At 44.3% G+C, this 18,038-nt stretch overlaps 1 protein-coding gene across 5 annotated transcripts in view; it reads left to right on the top strand.

The window, feature by feature from the left end:
• KDM7A (lysine demethylase 7A) overlaps positions 1-18,038 on the top strand; it is a gene marked incomplete at its 5' end in the record, with an annotated part of 160,877 nt that overhangs the window by 80,633 nt on the left and 62,206 nt on the right. Inside the window, one exon of one of the 5 annotated variants that reach the window (XM_079930972.1) lies at positions 4,652-4,845. The exons of 3 other annotated variants lie outside the window; for them this stretch is intronic. In XM_079930972.1, the coding sequence (XP_079787098.1) occupies positions 4,652-4,845 (194 nt within the window). Of the gene's footprint in view, positions 1-4,651; positions 4,846-6,085; positions 6,152-18,038 lie in introns of those variants that run through there. One more of the 5 variants, XM_079930974.1, reaches the window with a different exon arrangement.

Genomic DNA, 18,038 nt, shown 5'->3' with positions numbered 1-18,038 from the left:
CGTTGCTGTGCGCGGGCTTTCTCTAGTTGCGGCAAGGGGGGCTGCTCTTCACTGAGGTGCACGGGCTTCTCATTGCGGTGGCTTCTCTTGTTGCAGAGCACAGGCTCTAGGCACGCAGGCTTCAGTAGTTGTGGAGCATGGGCTCAGTAGTTGTGGCTCGCAGGCTCTAGTGCCCCGGCTCAGTAGTTGTGGCACACGGGCTTAGTTGCTCCGCGGCATGTGGGATCTTCCCGGACCAGGGCTCGAACCCGTGTTCCCTGCATTGGGGAAGTCATGAACAGTGTTTTGAAGAAAAAGGAAGGAGAGGGAATACTGAGGAAGGGAATAGCAGACATGGTCATGGAGATAGACCAGTATTGGTAGTAGTGGGAAGCAGAGTTGTTAGGCTGGAGCAAACATTTCTTTTTAAAGAAATGAGGGTTTATGGACAAGTGGAGTGTTAAAAACAATCCACAGAGTGACTTCAATTTGATATGAAAATTAAGGAAGATGTATGGTAGGTACCTGCAAAGGAGAAAGGCAGAGAGGTATCTCCACAGTCGTTGCCAACCAATGCTGACATGGAGCTGGGTGTCTCTCCTCAAGATTTTCTTTTTTTAATTTTTTATTGGAGTATAGTTGATTTACATTGTTGTGTTAGTTTCAGGTGTACAGCAAAGTGAATCAGTTATACAAATACATATACCCACTATCTTTTTATTTTATTACTTATTTATTTATTTTGTGGTACGCGCGCCTCTCACTGTTGTGGCCTCTCCTGTTGCGGGACGTGCAGGCTCAGCGGCCATGGCTCACGGGCCCAGCCGCTCCGCGGCATGTGGGATCTTCCCGGTCTGGGGCACGAACCCGTGTCCCCTGCATCGGCAGGCGGACTCTCAACCACTGCGCCGCCAGGGAAGCCCCCCCACTCTCTTTTTAGATTCTTTTCCCATATAGGCCATAACAGAGTATTGAGTAGAGTTCCCTGTGCTATACAGTAGGTTCTTATTAGTTATCTATTTTATATATAGTAGTGTGTATATGTCAGTCCCAATCTCCTAATGTATCCCTCCCTCAGGATATTTTCTTTCTGAAATTCTCTTCCCCCTTTTTTGTAATAATACTCTCCTAGCCTTCCCTCGTAACTTTCTGGGTGCTCTTCGGTCTTATTATTATTAATAAACAAGTAAAATAATTACTCATAATTATAGCTAGTAGCTATATGGGTTACTATGTACTAAGAATTGTGACCTGCATTTTGTTATCTCATTTAATGCACCTAACTGTGTGAGGTAGATATTCTTATCACCCCTTAAAATGAGAAAACTAAAACCCAACAGTAAGTTGTCACAGAGATAGTAGATTGTGGAATTCAAACACATGCTCTTAATTACTAGGCATGGAGATTGTCACTAAAATTTTGGCATTATTCAGAGTTCTAGCCTTCATTCTTTTCTTCTCCAGGTCAAATCTTTGTGTTTACAATTTTCTAACCTTTCCTTACAGATTTGTATGCCTTATAGTGTTCTTATTCTTGCTGATTTTTTGATGTGCCTTTGAAACTAGCTGTGTTTCCAAACTGGAGACTCAACTAAGTGGACCAGGCAAAAATACACAGAAGTGATGCTAGTATGCTCACTGGATCCTATTAGGTGGTGCATGATTCTGATTTGTCCCATTACTGATGGCCCTTGATCGCTTGATTAAGATGGTGCTTGCCAGACTTCTCCACTGTAAAGTTACTTTAATTGTCTTTGTAATTAGTAAGAATTTGATGGGGAGATACTTTGCAAATATTCCAATCCTTTTCAAACTTTCAGTTTGTGTTATTTACATCTGTATGGTTTCCTATGTTATTCAGTGTGTCTAAATACATAATTATTTTTTATTTTGTCCCAGATTTGGGACACAAGTTGGCCTGTGTCCTTTTGACATGCCCCATTATTCTTTGCACATGCCCTTTTTTTCTGGCACAACTAGGGGCTCTAGTCTCATCCTGTACTTCTCTTCTCCAGTCCTGGAATCAGCCGTTTTCCCAAGAAGAAAAATGAAGAGAATGGTGTTTAGAAGGCAAGATCTGGGCTAGATATACTCATCATTTTGTTGTGCCCCAGACCCTCTCAGTGGACAGAGTGTGCATGTACTTATACACCTATATTTATTTCTATAAATAGAAATAGATTGATACCTCCATTACCAGTTCACTACCGAAAGATTCATTCTAGTTTTCTTTCTATGTTTGTAATCTCTTCCTCAACAGTGAGAAATTGGCTCCCATTTTCCTTAATATATTTACTTACTGGATCAATCCTCTTGTTCATAGCCAATCTCCCATCACCACTGCTGCCTCCTCCTCTGCTTGACCACCTTCCTCACTCCACCCATGGTGATATCCCAGGGTCAGGCGGCCCTTCCAGCATTGAGAACACCCCCTACCAGGGCATGTCCCTGTGTGGATACCCTTCTCACCCCAACTCCAACATGATAGCTTTCACTGCCTGCACTTCCATGACAACACACATCCTCTACAGTGTACTTTTAAAAATACATGCTCTCTTCTGCATATGATAAAGCCTCTGTGAGGTAGTTAAGGAATATATTATTATCTATAATTTTTCTTTGAGGAGATCTTCAAGGATCTAATTCAAGAGAAATGGAGTGACTTGCCCAAGGTCACACAGCTTCTACAAAGCAGGGTCTGAATGTAAGGCTCTTTTCACTACCTGAATCCAGGATGCCTCTAAACATATGCCAGAGTTACAGTAACTTTTCTTTTTTCACCAGTAGAAATATGTTTCGAACTCATTCCCTCTGTGGTCAACTCTAACTTCTAGGTGTTTCTTTTCCTGCAAAATATGTGACAAGCAATGGTGTGGTAGAAAAAGGACTGGTTGTAGAACCAAGACACTTAAAAACTTTAGCTCAAGCCCAGATCTGAGATTTTAGGCAAGTTAATTACTTTCCTCAATTATAAAAAGGCTAGACTAGGGACTTCCCTGGTGGCGCAGTGGTTAAGAATCCGCCTGCCAATGCAGGAGACACGGGTTCGAGCCCTGGTCCGGGAAGATCCCACATGCCGCGGAGCAACTAAGCCCGTGCGCCACAACTACTGAGCCTGCAAACCACAACTACTGAGCCCATGTGCCACAACTACCGAAGCCCGCACGCCTAGAGCCCATGCTCCACAACAAAGAAAAGCCACAGCAGTGAGAAGCCCGCGCACCGCAGCGAAAGAGTAGCCCCTGCTCGCCGCAACTAGAGAAAGCCCTCGCACAGCAACGAAGACCCAACGCGGCCAAAAAAAAATAAGTAAGTTAAAAAAAAGAAAAAAAAAGGCTAGACTAGATCAGTAGTTCTCTGCCTCGGACTGAATGAGACGAGAGCTATAGGGATTTTACCAACGACAGAAATGCTTGCGAAATTTAGCTACAAATATCTGATTCCATAATTCCTATATATATGCATGTATATATATATATAATTTTATTGAAGTATAGTTGATTTACAATGTTCTGTGATTCCATAATTCTTAACATCCCTTCCAATTCGCGTAGTTATAACAAGGCAATCTATTTTTATTCGATATGTGTTAGCTCTTTTTATTCTTATCAATCTCATCTTTCATTCAAATATATTTTATTAGTGGCCTAATTATGTGCCAAGTACCGTATTATCTGGTTTTTGTAGTAGTCCCTTTCCGAGGTGTCACTGTCATTTAGAATTTTATCCTTATCTTCCAAACTGGGAACTTGAAAATATTCGCATCTAAGTCGCGTGGTTTATAAACATGCCGGGTTCCTCTCCGGTCCTTCCTCCACCCACATTTCAAGGCTGGTCCCTCTCGGCTCACAGCCATTAAATGAATTCCTCTTGGGTACAACCTCCTTCACCCACCAGTGGTTCCATCAACACTAATTTCCTGGCCGGTCGGTGGGAATTCGGGTGGGACGTTTTGGAAGTTTGAATGACTCCCCAGCACACTCCTGCCCCACAGCAGGGCATAACCTGCTCGCTGTGCTGTTAATCCTAGGCTCGGACCCACGGAGGTCGCGGGGCGGCTGCTAATTGATTTAAGATTCTCCCCCGGTCGGGAGGTGGCCCTGGTGGGGCTCTAATTTCCTCGGTTCGGAGAGCCAGAGCACAGACGCAGCGTGCGCCGCTTTTCACTGCGCAGGAACTTCCCCGGCCTTTGCGTTCACTCAGAAACGCCGGAGCCGGCTGTTCGCACGCGCCCGCTGTCCTCCTCCCGGGGCCGCGCTCGCCGCGCCACCGCGCGTGTCCTCAGGGAGCCTCTGCCTCCCTCCGCCTCCCCCGCCCCGCGTGCCCTTCAGCCTGTCCCTCCGCCGGGCTGACGCGAGAGGAACGCGGCGCGCGCGCCGGCGGCAGGACGACGTGCGCGAGACGCACGGCCCCGCGCGGAGCGCCGGAAGGAGCCGGGCCGGGACCTCGCGCGTCGTGCGCGCGCCGCCGCCCGCCGTCCGCGGCCCCCTCCCCGTCACCCAGCGCCCGGCTGTGGCCTCGCGCGCGCGCACTGAGGCACCGCCGCCGCCGTCGCCGCCGCCGCCGCCGCGGCTGCTGCTCCGGCTGCTGCAGGAGGCGGCGCTGGCTGGCGGCTGCGCTCGCTCCAGTCGGCGAGCGGAGCAGCGAGCGAGCGTGTGTGTGTTTTTTAAAGATGGCCGGAGCGGCGGCGGCGGTGGCCGCGGGAGCAGCAGCTGGAGCCGCCGCGGCAACCGTGTCGGTAGCGGCTCCGGGCCGGGCCTCGGCGCCCCCACCGCCCCCGCCGGTGTACTGTGTGTGCCGGCAGCCGTACGACGTGAACCGCTTCATGATCGAGTGCGATATCTGCAAGGACTGGTTCCACGGCAGGTAAATAAGCCCCTTCTAGCCCCGCCGCCGCCGCCGGCCACCGGCCAACCGCCGCCTTCGCCGCTCCGGCCGCCCGCGCCGCCCTCCGCCCGGCCGCCGCGCCGAGCGCCGAGGGGCCCCGGCGCCGATCCCCCGGCCCGGGCAGCGGGGCGCGCGGGGCCCCGGGCTCGCCGGGCGCCGGGCGGGCTACGGGGGCTGGTGGGATCGCCCGGCCGGGCGAAGAGTCGCCACAACAAACGGGAACAAAGAGGACCAGCCGAGAAGTTGGCAGGAGGAGACCGGGGCGAGGGGACGCGGCCGGGGTAGGCGCCGGCGGAGGCGGCGGGCGGAGCGCCGGCCCGGCCCGCCGCCCCTCGCCGCACCCGCAGCCCGCCGCCGCCCCGCCCGCCCGGGGCTGCCGGCCCGGAGTCGCCGCCCGGCCGGCCGCCGTGCCCGGCCGGCCGCCGCGCCTTCCTTCCGGGCGGCGACCGGCTGGCCACGGCCCGGGGTCTCCAGAAATTGCCCTCCTTCCCCTCGCCTCCGCCAGCGGGTCGCGGTCGCGCCCTCTTCCCCGGTCTTTATCAAACTTCCTCGGCTGCGGGGCGCTGAGACGGGGGCGTCGGTAGCGCCAGCCCGGCGGGGCTCCGCGGAGTAAACAGAGCAACAGATGAGGCACTCTCGGGGACTTGAAAGATGCCAGTCGGAAGTTCGGGCCGGGGGTCCCGGGCGGGGCGGCGGGGCGGCTCGGGTCGTGGCCTCCACCCGCCACCCCGGCGCAACCCGTCCTGGCGGGGGTGGAGCGGATGGAGTGGGCAGCGGGGCCCGAAGGGACAGCCTCTCGTCCCCAACCCCCCGCGTCGCCCCCACGCCGCAGCCCAAACTTTACAAAGAGTGAAATTTCCCGTCGCCCGAGGGGCCGGCGACACCCGGGCGGCCCGGGGCCAGTGCCCGGGGGCCTGGTGCGGGCCAACTTTCGCCGGACGGTGGGGATTTCGGGTCGGGTGGCGGGGGCGGCGAGTGTCGCCCTCTGCCTCGGCCGCCGCCTGTGTTTCGGGTTTGACGTTTGTGAGAGCTTGGGCCGCCTCCGCCGCCGAGCCGCCGACTCGTGTGTTTTGTAATCAAAGTGTGAGGCTAATAAAGGGCGGCGCCACAGCCTCTTGACTCCGGCGTGGGAGGGATTCGCAGGCATTTAAACAAAGAAACTAGTTGAGGTTGGGCTCCCAAAGTCCTTATTTGGGTCTTGTGGCAAAGCCTGCGGTCACTTTTAGGTGATGCAGGTTTCCCGAGCACCGTTTCGTGTCGTATCTGGGTGAGAGTACGCTCGCGGGTAAGAGCAGATATGGTGACTGTGATTGTAGGAAGTGTCCTTTGATTGACAGCAGGACATTTAAATACAGCCTCCGCTCCCCCCCCTCCCCAATTTTGCAGAAACGCTACACGACCAGGCCAGATGTCTTAGTCTCCCTCTACTGGACCTGAGAGAGAAAACCAGTTAAATTACAGCGTTCTTGTCAGTGTTTAGTGCTAGGTACAGTTGGTTTTATTTAATTTTCAACTACAGCTAGTTTTAATCAGTTTTCAGGTTGCACAGTTCTGACAGCACAACAACAGAGGGGGAAAAAACACAACAAATTGTCACTGTAAAAGAAGGACAGCATCCTTATTTTGTATATCAGATAATCTTTCAATAGTCTGGTATATGCTGGGAATGTTATTGCAAATATGCCGCTTTGTAATTAAGAATAAATTATCTAAAGTTCTTTTTTTATTACTTGAAACCGATGTTTCGCCTATATTTTGATTGTATGTAAAATTGAAATATGAAGATACCAAGTCTTGCCAATTCTATTTCTACATCTTTTTTCCCATCATAGGAACCAGAATAGAGATTATCCAAAAATCTAGGTTACATATAGAATAAAACCCAAATCCCTGGTGATTATGTAAATTCTTATTTTTTTCAAAGAACTATTTTAGCTGCATAAGAAATTTGTCCCATGGTACAATGTAGAGATTTGATAGGTTAATATATTTGTGACTACAATTTCATTTATCTTAATTTAATTAACACTATAACCATGAAAAGCTGCAGGTAGTTTATGGAGAATTTTGTTAATACATTTAAATACAAATTCGTAAATAGGAGAAGTTGAAGGGAGAATAAAGAGTGTGTGTGTGAAGGAGGGAGAGCAGGGCCAAAACAAGTATGGTCTCCTTTGTCACATAGATTTGTGTGACTTTGTATCTGTGGAAGTGACTTTGAAAAGTGCTTTTTGAACCCAGGGCTTTTTTGACCAGCAATCCTTGATAAGTTAATGTGATTCAGATGTCAAAAGTTAGAAAATTTCGTGATAATGCCCTGCCATGTTTATTAGCAAGTTTAATTCTTAATGAAACATTGGTAATTTGGGGTCCATATGTTTTTCCTGTAATGAATATTTACTTTGTTTATTGTACCACAAAATGAATGCTTTGTTGAACACAGCAAAATGTTCCTTAGGTATTAATTATTAAACAACTGTCATTTGTTTATGTGAGAATTGGCCCTAAAGTACCAAAGTACAGCTTTAACCCCCATGCTCAGCTTTCCTTTGGTTTCCAGGGATGGTCCGTCTGCAGAAGAGAAAGAGAGGGTAGGAGGGTGGATACAGAGAATTGTCTTTCCTGTATAACTTCTTGGTGCTTTTATTTTTTTCGAGTAGAAGAATTTTTTAAACTCAAGGAGTCAGTAGATTTTGGTATAAATTTGGGTTAACTCTGCCTGGAGTTTCTGACATCTGGAAATCCGAAAAGTTTTTGCCCTAATTTATCCTTAGTGGGAAGGAAGATCCTCCCTTGATGCTTTTTAGCCAGGCATGAGGGCAGATGGAACCAGCTTCCTCCAGGTTTGAGGCTTTTGAACTTTGACTGCATCCTTGGTGTTCAGGAATTCCAATCCCTCAGTCTGCCTAAGCCTTTTCGGTAAGTGAGAGGGGAGAAGAACATGTGCCCAGGGTACAACATATAATTGATACCCTAGGGGCAGCAAGCTGAGGAATTAACAGGATTTTCCTGGGAAGGTTCCTTCCAACCTAGAGATGGAGTTTTTCCTCTCTGGGTCCTTGGTGGAAGTAAGACAATGGAGGTCTTTCTTGACAATGCCCTACCCCCTACTAATCTCTAGGATAGATGTCTTTCCGTAGAGCTTTTATATCATCCTATGCAAGACGGCATCATTGCCCTAATTCAGTTGTATTATAATGTCTTTTGTCTCCCCATTATAATGTAAACACCTTTATTTATTAGTCTTGTTAGTCATATATTCATTTTGATTGGCAAAAGTAACATATTGTAGAAAAATTGGGAGGTACAGAAGAGAATCAAGAATATGAAATTACCCATGTCTTCCAGTGATTACCAGTATTTTAACATTTAAGGTATACGTATGTCTTTTTAAAAATAAAACAAAACTAGGAATTTATTTTATGTATTCTACTGTTACCTAACGTTCATTAATGTATACTTTCTCCTATATCTTTTGTTTTGTTTTGTTTTTTGTGGTACGCGGGCATCTTACTGTTGTGGCCTCTCCTGTTGCGGAGCACAGGCTGGCTCAGCGGCCATGGCTCACGGACCCAGCCGCTCCGCAGCATGTAGGATCTTCCCGGACCGGGGCACGAACCCGTGTCCCCTGCATCGGCAGGCGGACTCTCAACCACTGCGCCACCAGGGAAGCCCTTTCCTATATCTTTAATGATCTTTGAGAAACATTTTCGGTGGCTGCATAGAGTTTCATTTCATGGAAGTACAATACATTTCAAAATCATTCTCCTCTTGTTAGTTTTTTACTTTGTTTACTAGTTTTTCTTCTATTTCCTAATGATGGATGGTTGATTGACATCCTTCTGAATAAACCATTGTTGAGCATCTCTAATCGTTTCCTTAGAATAAATCAAATGAGTTAACACATGTAAAACACTTAGAAGAAGATCTGGCCCATGTAAATACTCAATAAGAAATTTCCTTGAAGTAGAATTATTAGTCACAGGGCATAGATATTTTTAGGCTTCTTGTGCCTATTGCCAGAATGTCTTTCAGAAAGGTTATTTCAGTTTATACGCTCACCTACTGCCTACTTGCGTTTCCCTGGGTTCTCACTAAGGTATTATTAACCATTATCTCCCTCCCCCCAGCCCTCCCCAAAAAAACCCAAACAAACAAAAATGTTGCCATTCTGCAGATACCAAAAGACAGACCCATGAACCCAGAAGCCCATTCATGGCAGCACTATTCCTATTATCCCCAAACTGGAGCAACTTAACTGTCATCAGTAGTCGATTATATAAATTGTGGTATAATCATAAAATGGAATGCTACTTAGCCATAAAGAAGGAATGCACTACTGATGTATGCAACAATGTGGGTGAATCCCACGGATATAAGGTTGAACAAAAGAAGACCGACATGAAAGCATATACTGTTTGATTCTACTTATATGAAGTTCAAGTACAGGCATAATTGGGTAGAAGTCAGACTAGTATTGATACTCACCTCTCTGGGGGTATTTACTGAGAGGAGGCTCAAGGGAGCTTCTGAGGTGCAGGAAATGTTCTATATCTTGGTCATGGGTTGTTGTTACATGAGTGTATACAGATGGAAAAGTTCACTGAGCTGTATGGGCACTGAAGATTTTTTTAAAGCTTTATAACACTTCAAACATTAAAATAAAAAGTTTAAAAAATTAAAAATTTGCCACTTTAGTAGCTGACACATAGTATTTTGTAATTTTATTTCATTTCTTTTTCCGGACACAAGGGACTGCCTCTTGTGTTTTATCGAGTATGATGTTGGCTTTGGCCCAGTTTGCAGTATGCCTGGCGCTGTTCTTGGTGCTAGGAATATAGCAATGAACAAAGCAAAGTCCTTGCTATGCTGTAACTTACATTCTGTGGAGGTGGGGATGGTGGGGAGGTGGGACAGATGAGTAAATATACATGAAAAAAGAATGCTAAGCGCTGTGAAGAAAAATTGAGTTAGGAGAAGAGAGAGGACTGGGGGTGGTATAAGACTATCATACGGTGTGATTATGGAAGGCTTTGCGAAGGAGCCATTTGAACACTAGAAAATTTCGGATTTCACTCAGAGCAAATAGTCAAATATTTTGAGTGGAGGAATAAACGATCTGGCTTAACCTTTAAAAGGTTCACTCTGGCTGCTACATGGAGAAAATATTGGAGGGGGAGGCAAAGGTGACAGGCAGGTGAGTAAGAAAGCTATTGTGATAATCCAGGTGAGGGATGATTTTAAATGCTTGAGTGGTTTTGGTAATTTACAAATGTCCTATATTAATTTTCATTCCTGAAGTTTGAATGAACGAAGAGCCTGGTTTACGGGGATGGCAGCATTTTACCTAGAATAATGCTATTGGATAGGAGTTTCTCAGCTACTCACTCTTAGAGTCCCAGGTACTCAGCCGAACACTTATTGAATGCTTTACCAAGTCCTAGGCACTGTTCTAACTGCGTTAGCTGTATTAATTAACTCATGTAACTCTCACTGTAACCTTGCTGGGTAAGTGTTGTTATCATCTCCATTTTACAGATGAGGAATCTGAGGGTTGAGAGGTCGGTAACTTTCCCAGGGCTGCAGAGCTAGAAGGTCATAGAGCCAGACCTGATCTCTGTCTCTATCGTGGGGTGGGGGTGGGGGAGGGGTGTGATGCAGGTAAAACAGATGTGCCAGAGCTCCAGAGAAATGCATCTGTAAACATCTTCCTTTTTTTCCTTTATTAAAATTATTTTCTTTGGCGTAAATATGTTTAAAATGATCATAACTGCCTTGGGAACAGAGTATGAAATCAGTATTTGAAAAGTTTTATAATTAACTGTTTCATCCTTATTATAATGGATTTCTTATTGGAGCGTATTTTGATTTTTTTTAATGTTAAGGATGGGAATTATTTTTAAAATTTGTTTTATCTATGTTTCCGCTTAATGATCAAGTCTTTTAGTATTATAAACTTAATAGGTGAATATGTATCTCCCTGTAAGAGACAAAAAGTCCATTTATGGGCTTCCCTGGTGGCGCAGTGGTTGAGAGTCCGCCTGCCGATGCAGGAGACACGGGTTCGTGCCCCGGTCCGGGAAGATCCCACATGCCGCGGAGCGGCTGGGCCCATGAGCCATGGACTCTGAGCCTGCGCGTCCGGAGCCTGTGCTCCGCAACGGGAGAGGCCACAACAGTGAGTGGCCCGCGAACCGCAAAAAAAAAAAAAAAAAAAAAAAAAAAGTCCATTTATTGAGTTTCTCAACATCTTTTTTTGATGTGACAGTTTATCATAGGAGAATATATGAGTATTTTCTTCATATGTTTCACTTATAATAGTATTCTACATATATACTCAATTTTGCTATTTGAACTAAAATATGTTGTGAAATGGAGTCTTATCTCAGAATGCTTAGTGGCACTAACATACAGTTCTCTCATCAAGCTTTAAAAATTTTTAAACCATAAGTTTGGGGCAGATTTCTGCTTGGTATGCTGTCATATCCTGCGTTCTTAGGTATGAAATTGAGTTTACTGATCACCTAAAGGGGATGAATGCCTTTATATTTGATGATCTGACATGGTGGGGCTCAAGAATAAGAACAGAACAGGAGTAAGTAAAGGAATTTGATTATAAAGCAAGCTTTGGTTGGTTTGAGCAGTTGAAACCCCACAATAATTTGCACAGTTTTTGAACAGTTGGTCAGTGCTGATGTTGAAGCTGCTACGAAGCATCTAATTCTTTTTGGAAGTTACATTTTATTAATGTAGTGATTGCCTTCTTACTTTTCCATTAATATTAATATTATACTTTTCCCTTTAATTATGGTGTGAATAAATGGTAACATGATTTTTAAAAATTAATTAATTAATTTATTTATTTTTGGCTGTGTTGGATCTTTGTTGCTGTGCGTGGGCTTTCTCCAGTTGCGGCGAGCCGGGCTACTCTTCGTTGCAGTGGCAGGCTTCTCTTTGTGGTGGCTTCTCTTGTTGCGGAGCACAGGCTCTAGGCAGGTGGACTTCAGTAGTTGTGGCTCGTGGGCTCTAGAGCGCAGGCTCAGTAGTTGTGGCGCACGGGCTTAGTTGCTCCATGGCATGTGGGATCTTCCCAGACCAGGGCTTGGACCCGTGTCTCCTGCATTGGCAGGCAGATTCTTAACCACTACACCACCAGGGAAGTCCGACATATGATTTTTGTATGTATTTGTGTGAGCCCTGGTTCCTTTTATTGGAGAATCGTTGTTAGAAACCAGGGTCTGGCACTCTGTAGGCTCATTGCTTCTAGTCGTTCTCAGTGGACAGAGCTAGGAAATACTCTAATCACGCACATGCACACACACCTGTATTTGTGTTTATGTCTATTTGTATTAAAACCATAAAACTTTATAGTGATACCTTTGATTCTAATCTAACACCACAGCGTTCATTTTAAACTTCCCCCTTTCCTTACTTATGACTTTGTTGACTAACAGAAATGCAGCTCTCATTATCTACAATATATTTATTTGTTCAATCCTACTGTATACATAAAGTAGTTCTCAAATTGCTAACCCATACCCTTCTGAGAAACCCAGCTTGCTAGATAGATTACAGTGTTTGTGTGTAGGGGTTTTTTTGTTTTGTTTTTAGCCTTATAGTATCTAGGCAGAAAACCGTTTTCTAAAGTTAACTTACTTCTTTTCTTCTACTTTAGTGTGTTATTTATTTGTAATATAGTTCAGGTTTATTTGTTACTGTTTACGTTGCATTTTGGATTCTTCCTCTGTCCTGGTTGGTTTTAATTGTTGGTTTATATTTGGGGTATGTGGAACATTACTGTGGTTCTGAGAAGCCAGAAGTTACATGAAAAGGAATACTCAGAAGTGTCTTGCCCTCTTCACTCCTCCTACCCGTCGCGGTCCCCCATCTCCCCGATCCCCACGAGTAATCACTCTCTTTAGTTTCTGGTTTATCCTTTCTGTGTGGAGTTTTTTGTTCGTTTTCCCACAAATGTGCAGATCCTTGTGTATTTTCTTATATCTACTGTTTTTACACTGTGTAGCATATGATAAATACTCTTCACTTTGCTTTTTTTTACTTAACGGTGTACACTGGAAATCACTCCATGTCAGTTCCTAGAGCTCTTCTTTATTCTTTTGAGCAGCTGTATGGTACTCCTTTGTGTTCATGTACCCTGTTTTATTCATCCATTTTCTTGTGTATGGGCATTTAGGTTGTTTATCATATTTTATAGTTACAAACAATGCTGTAATGAATAACCTTGTGCATATGTATTTTCATATTAATGGAGGTATATCTTCAGGTTAGATTGCTAGAAGTGGGATTTCTTGGTCAGAAGATTAAGTGCATTGTTTTGTCAGGATTACCAGATTTCCCTCCAGAATGGTTGGACTAGCTTTCATTCCCACCAGCAGTGTAGGAAAGTGCAGCTTTCTCCACATTTTTGTCATCAGGATGTGTTGTCATGTTTTTAACCTTTGCCAATCTGATAGGTGACAAATGGTATCCATGTTTTGATCTGCATATCTCTAATTACAAGTGAGTTTGAACAATTTTTCATGGGGCTGAGGGCCATTTTCCTTCCTTCTTTCTTTCTTTCTTTTTTTTTTTTTTTTTTTTTTAGAATCATCTGTTTATATATTCTGAGAGCCCCTGCATGTGTTTGAGCAAGCATACATGGGATGGTTAATGGAAACTAGTTGAATGTTAAGATTCACTTACTGGCATGGACATATATGCACTACCAAATGTAAAATAGCTAGCTAGTGGGAAGAAGCCACATAGCACAGGGAGAGCAGCTCGGTGCTTTGTGACCACCTAGAGGGGTGGGATAGGGAGGGTGGGAGGGAGATGCAAGAGGGAGGAGATATGGGAATATACGTATATGTATAGCTGATTCACTTTGCTATAAAGCAGAAACTAACACACTATTGTAAAACAGTTATACTCCAATAAAGATGTTAAAAAAAAAGAAGATTCACTTACTGGGTTGGTTTGTCATTCATCTGAATGTTGCTAGCCACCATGATGGTTTTGACTTTAATTTCAATTTTTGTGGGTTTTTTGGAGAAACTTTCAAACATAAACAGAAATAAATAGGGTAGTATAATAAGCTTCTAGATAACCATCACTCCACCTTAGTGATTATCAATTCATTCATGACCAATCTTGTTTCATCTAACCCTGCCCCCATTTCCCTTGCTCTTGGTGTTATTCTGAAGTGAACTGGTGATGTGTCATTATATCTGTGACTATTTCAGCATGTATATCTATTAAGATAAGGCCTCTTTTAAGAAAAACTACAATACCTTTAAAACAACTAAAAATAACTGAAAATTGTGTAATATCATCAGTATTCGAATTTTCAGTTGTATCATAAATGTCATAATATTTTTTACTGTTTTGGTATAGTAAATGGTAAATACAGTAAATTTTGGTATTGTAGTTTGAATCAAGGTCCAAATAAGGTCCACACATTATGATTAGTTGATGTGTCTCTTAATCTGTAGCAGTGGTTCTCAACTGGATGGGATTTCGCCTCCCAGGGTACACTTGGCAATGGCTAGAGACATTTTTAATTTGGCAGGGGGATGGGGTGGGGTTGTTCCCGGCATGTCGTAGGTAGAGGGCAGGGATGCTGCTAAACATCCTGCACAGGGCAGCTCGTACAAGAGAGAATTATCTGATCCTAAATGTCAGTAGTGCTGCTGTTGGAAAACCCTGATCTGTAGATTTTCCTCGTTTCTCTTTTTTCCTTTGCAATTTATTTGTTGCAGAAAGTGGTTGTTTATCCTCTAAAGTTTTCCACTTTCTGGATTTTGCTTATTACATCCTTGCAGTATCTTTCAACATGTTCCTCTCTTTCCTGTAAATTGGTAGTTGGAGCTAGACAAGCTTGATCAGATTCAGGTTTTTCCCGCCAAGAATATTTTGTGAGTGGGTGGTGTAGTCTTCTATCAGGAGGCATGAAATGTCTGGTTGTTTCTCTTTTTGTCATGTTTGCTGCCATTGATCAATGCCAGTATCCATTCATTCATTCATTAGCAGTTGCAAAATGCTATTTTAATTTTAAAATTTCTTCTTCATTTGTTAGCTGGAATACTTCTATAAAGAGAAAACTTTCCTTCATCTACTCCTTTGGTTACCATTTGTATAGGAGAGGTAGATTTAAACGCTTGATTTGGGCTTCCCTGGTGGCACAGTGATTAAGAATCCTCTTGCCAATGCAGAGGACATGGGTTTGAGCCCTGGTCCAGGAAGATCTCACATGCCACAGAGCAACTAAACAGGTGCGCCAAAACTACTGAGCCTACGTGCCACAACTGCTGAAGCCCGCGTGCCTGGAGCCCGTGCTCTGCAACAAGAGAAGCCACTGCAATGAGAAGCTCGCGCACCACGGCGAAGAGCAGGGTCGCCACAACTAGAGAAAGCCCGTGTGCAGCAACAAAGACTCAACGCAGCCAAAAATAAAATAAATAAATTTAAAAAATAATGATAATAAGATGGGGGAATTCCCTAAAAACAAACAAAAAAGCTTGATTCTTTCCATTCATCACTAGTTTTGAAATTCATTGGCTCATTAGCATCCTCTATTGAATATTAAAGGAAAAATTCAGTGTATAATATTTATTAGCTTTAAGCAATATGAAGTAAAATGATGAATTTTAAAAAAGGTCCATGTCTCCTGTGACCACATAACTTGTAATTAAAAAACAAAAAGAAACCCCCCAAAATCTGGTGAGAAATTCAAGCAATGTAGAAGGATAAAAAAGTGAAAAGTGAAAATCTCTTGTCTCCTTCCTACAGTCCTCTTTCCCCAGTGGTAAACACCATTAACAATTTTGAATTTCCATCCGTATATGAAGGGTTCATATGGTTCATACGGTATACATGGTTTTGTACCTTGCTCTTTTTCATTTATTAAAATATTCTGGAGGTCTGGGAGAGCTTTTCACATCAGCATATACAGGTATCTCATTCTTTTTAATGGCTGTGTAGAATTCCATTCTGTGGATTTACCATAATTTACCTGGTTCTCTGTTGAGGAATTCTTCATCTGGTTTCTCTTCTCTCTCTCTCTCTCTCTCTCCCTCTCTCTCTTTTTCTTGTATTTACTTAACAATGCTGCAATGTGTATATGTATATGTGTGTGTGTGTGTGTGTGTGTGTGTGTGTGTGTGTATCTTTATTGTTTTTTTTTGTTTGTTTGTTTTTGTGGTACGCGGGCCTCTCACTGTTGTGGCCTCTCCCGTTGCGGAGCACAGGCTCTGGATGCACAGGCTCAGCGGCCATGGCTCACGGGCCCAGCCGCTCTGCGGCATGTGGGATCTTCCCGGACTGGGGCACGAACCCGTGTCCCCTGCATCGGCAGGCGGACTCTCAACCACTGTGCCACCAGAGAAGCCCTGTATCTTTATTGTTGATGAGCATTTATGTATTCTTAAGGTAAGTTCCTACATTATACATTTTGAAATTGTTTTTAGCTGTAGTCCTATTTACAGTTTATTTTCTAAAGGGACTGTTGATCAAAGACAGGAAGCATAAGGAACGCTGGTACTGAAATATAAGTTTGATGAACTTAAACGTAGCACTATGCAAACGTAAGATACTTCTTTACCAGTATGTAAGTTGCATTCATCTGGTGATTCTAATACATGAAAAAATCATTGTTAGAGGAACTACAATGACATATCCAATTTGTATTTTATTTTGGGGAGGGGGAAATAAAACTCTTTCCGAATGCTTTGTGGAGAAGTGCTGAACTCTTCCTTTGTAAACTGGAAGTGTTTTACTTGAGCACAAAACACAGAAATTCAAGCATAATATTGACTTCTATTTATCAGTTAGTAATCATAACAGTCTGTTATCATGCAATAAATTATGAAACTGAAAAAGCTGGAGGAAGCTATACCATTGTAGGTAATTTGGTGTTTTTTGTTTGTTTGTTTGTTTTTCGGTACGCGGGCCTCTCACTGTTGTGGCCTCTCCCGTTGTGGAGCACAGGCTCTGGACGCGCAGGCCCAGCAGCCATGGCTCACGGGCCCAGTCGCTCCGCGGCATGTGGGATCTTCCCAGACCGGGGCACGAACCCATGTCCCCTGCATTGGCAGGCGAACTCTCAATCACTGCGCCACCAGGGAAGCCCCAATTTGGTGTTTTTTAATGCGCAAAAGCTGTTGTCAGATGAGTGGTCCTATTTGACAAAGAAATTGGAATGTAGTCCACTGTGGTCCTTTTGATTTATACAGTGTCCTATGGATACTTTAATATTAATAAATATAGAAAAGAAAAGAAAATGGTCCTGGAATCTGTCTGGAAGACCTGGAGATATTCACACTGCCCAGGAACCCCACAGATTATTAAAACAAAACAAAACACATGAACAAAAGTCGGAACAATGAAGCAGTTTGGAAAGCATCCTGACTGAGCCATTAAGTGATGAAGTATGGGGCAAAAGGTACCCTCGAGGCAGAGGCTTTCTGGCCGGTTCCCACCAATGACTTCGGAAGCTTTCTGTGGTGACCGACCACGGGGGAGCATTCTCTCCCAGAGCCTGGGTTTGTGGGTTCCTGGGGCTTTCTTCTTCTCTGTCACCTCCTCCTACAGTGCCTCACCTGTCACGCACGCCACACTGTCGACATGTGATCAGTCTTTTTTGACTTTACTACTTTATGAAGGAACCTTGGGATATAAGCTGTCTGCAGATTAGAGGAATTCTAGTCTTTTTACTTAATTTAACTTTTCACAGGTCTGACTCATATTCCTCTCTTACATTCTTCCTATTTTAAGGCTGGCTTTCTGTGTGTCTGGTTCTTGAAGTCACTTTCCTTTTTTTGCTGGCCTGTCCTTATTTTCTGCATATCAGAGGATCAACATTTCCTTAGATGCCATGGTTACTGGGAGAGCAGAGTCCCTTCTATTCGAGTCAGGGACTTCTTTCCTCACGCCTGCTTTTCCAACCATCCAAATGCCAAGTAGTCAGCACTGGGCTCTGCTTGCCTTATTTTCCTATTCTTGCCTCTCCCTTTGTGGGAGGAGAGATCAGAATCCCTGATCTGAACTTGTTTTCTCATTTCTTGAACCCGTTGTTGGAAATGATTATCCTCTGAAAGCTCCAAAGATCTTTCACACACCTCTTTCCCTCAGAATCACTTCGTTGGGGCTGCCTGTCCCTTCAGGAGTGTTACCCA

This window comes from Stenella coeruleoalba (assembly GCF_951394435.1).
Source record: "Stenella coeruleoalba genome assembly, chromosome: 9".
Taxonomy (NCBI): domain Eukaryota; kingdom Metazoa; phylum Chordata; class Mammalia; order Artiodactyla; family Delphinidae; genus Stenella; species Stenella coeruleoalba.
The sequence above is the reverse complement of the archived record's forward strand: the minus strand, read 5'-3'. Positions and strand labels throughout refer to the sequence as shown.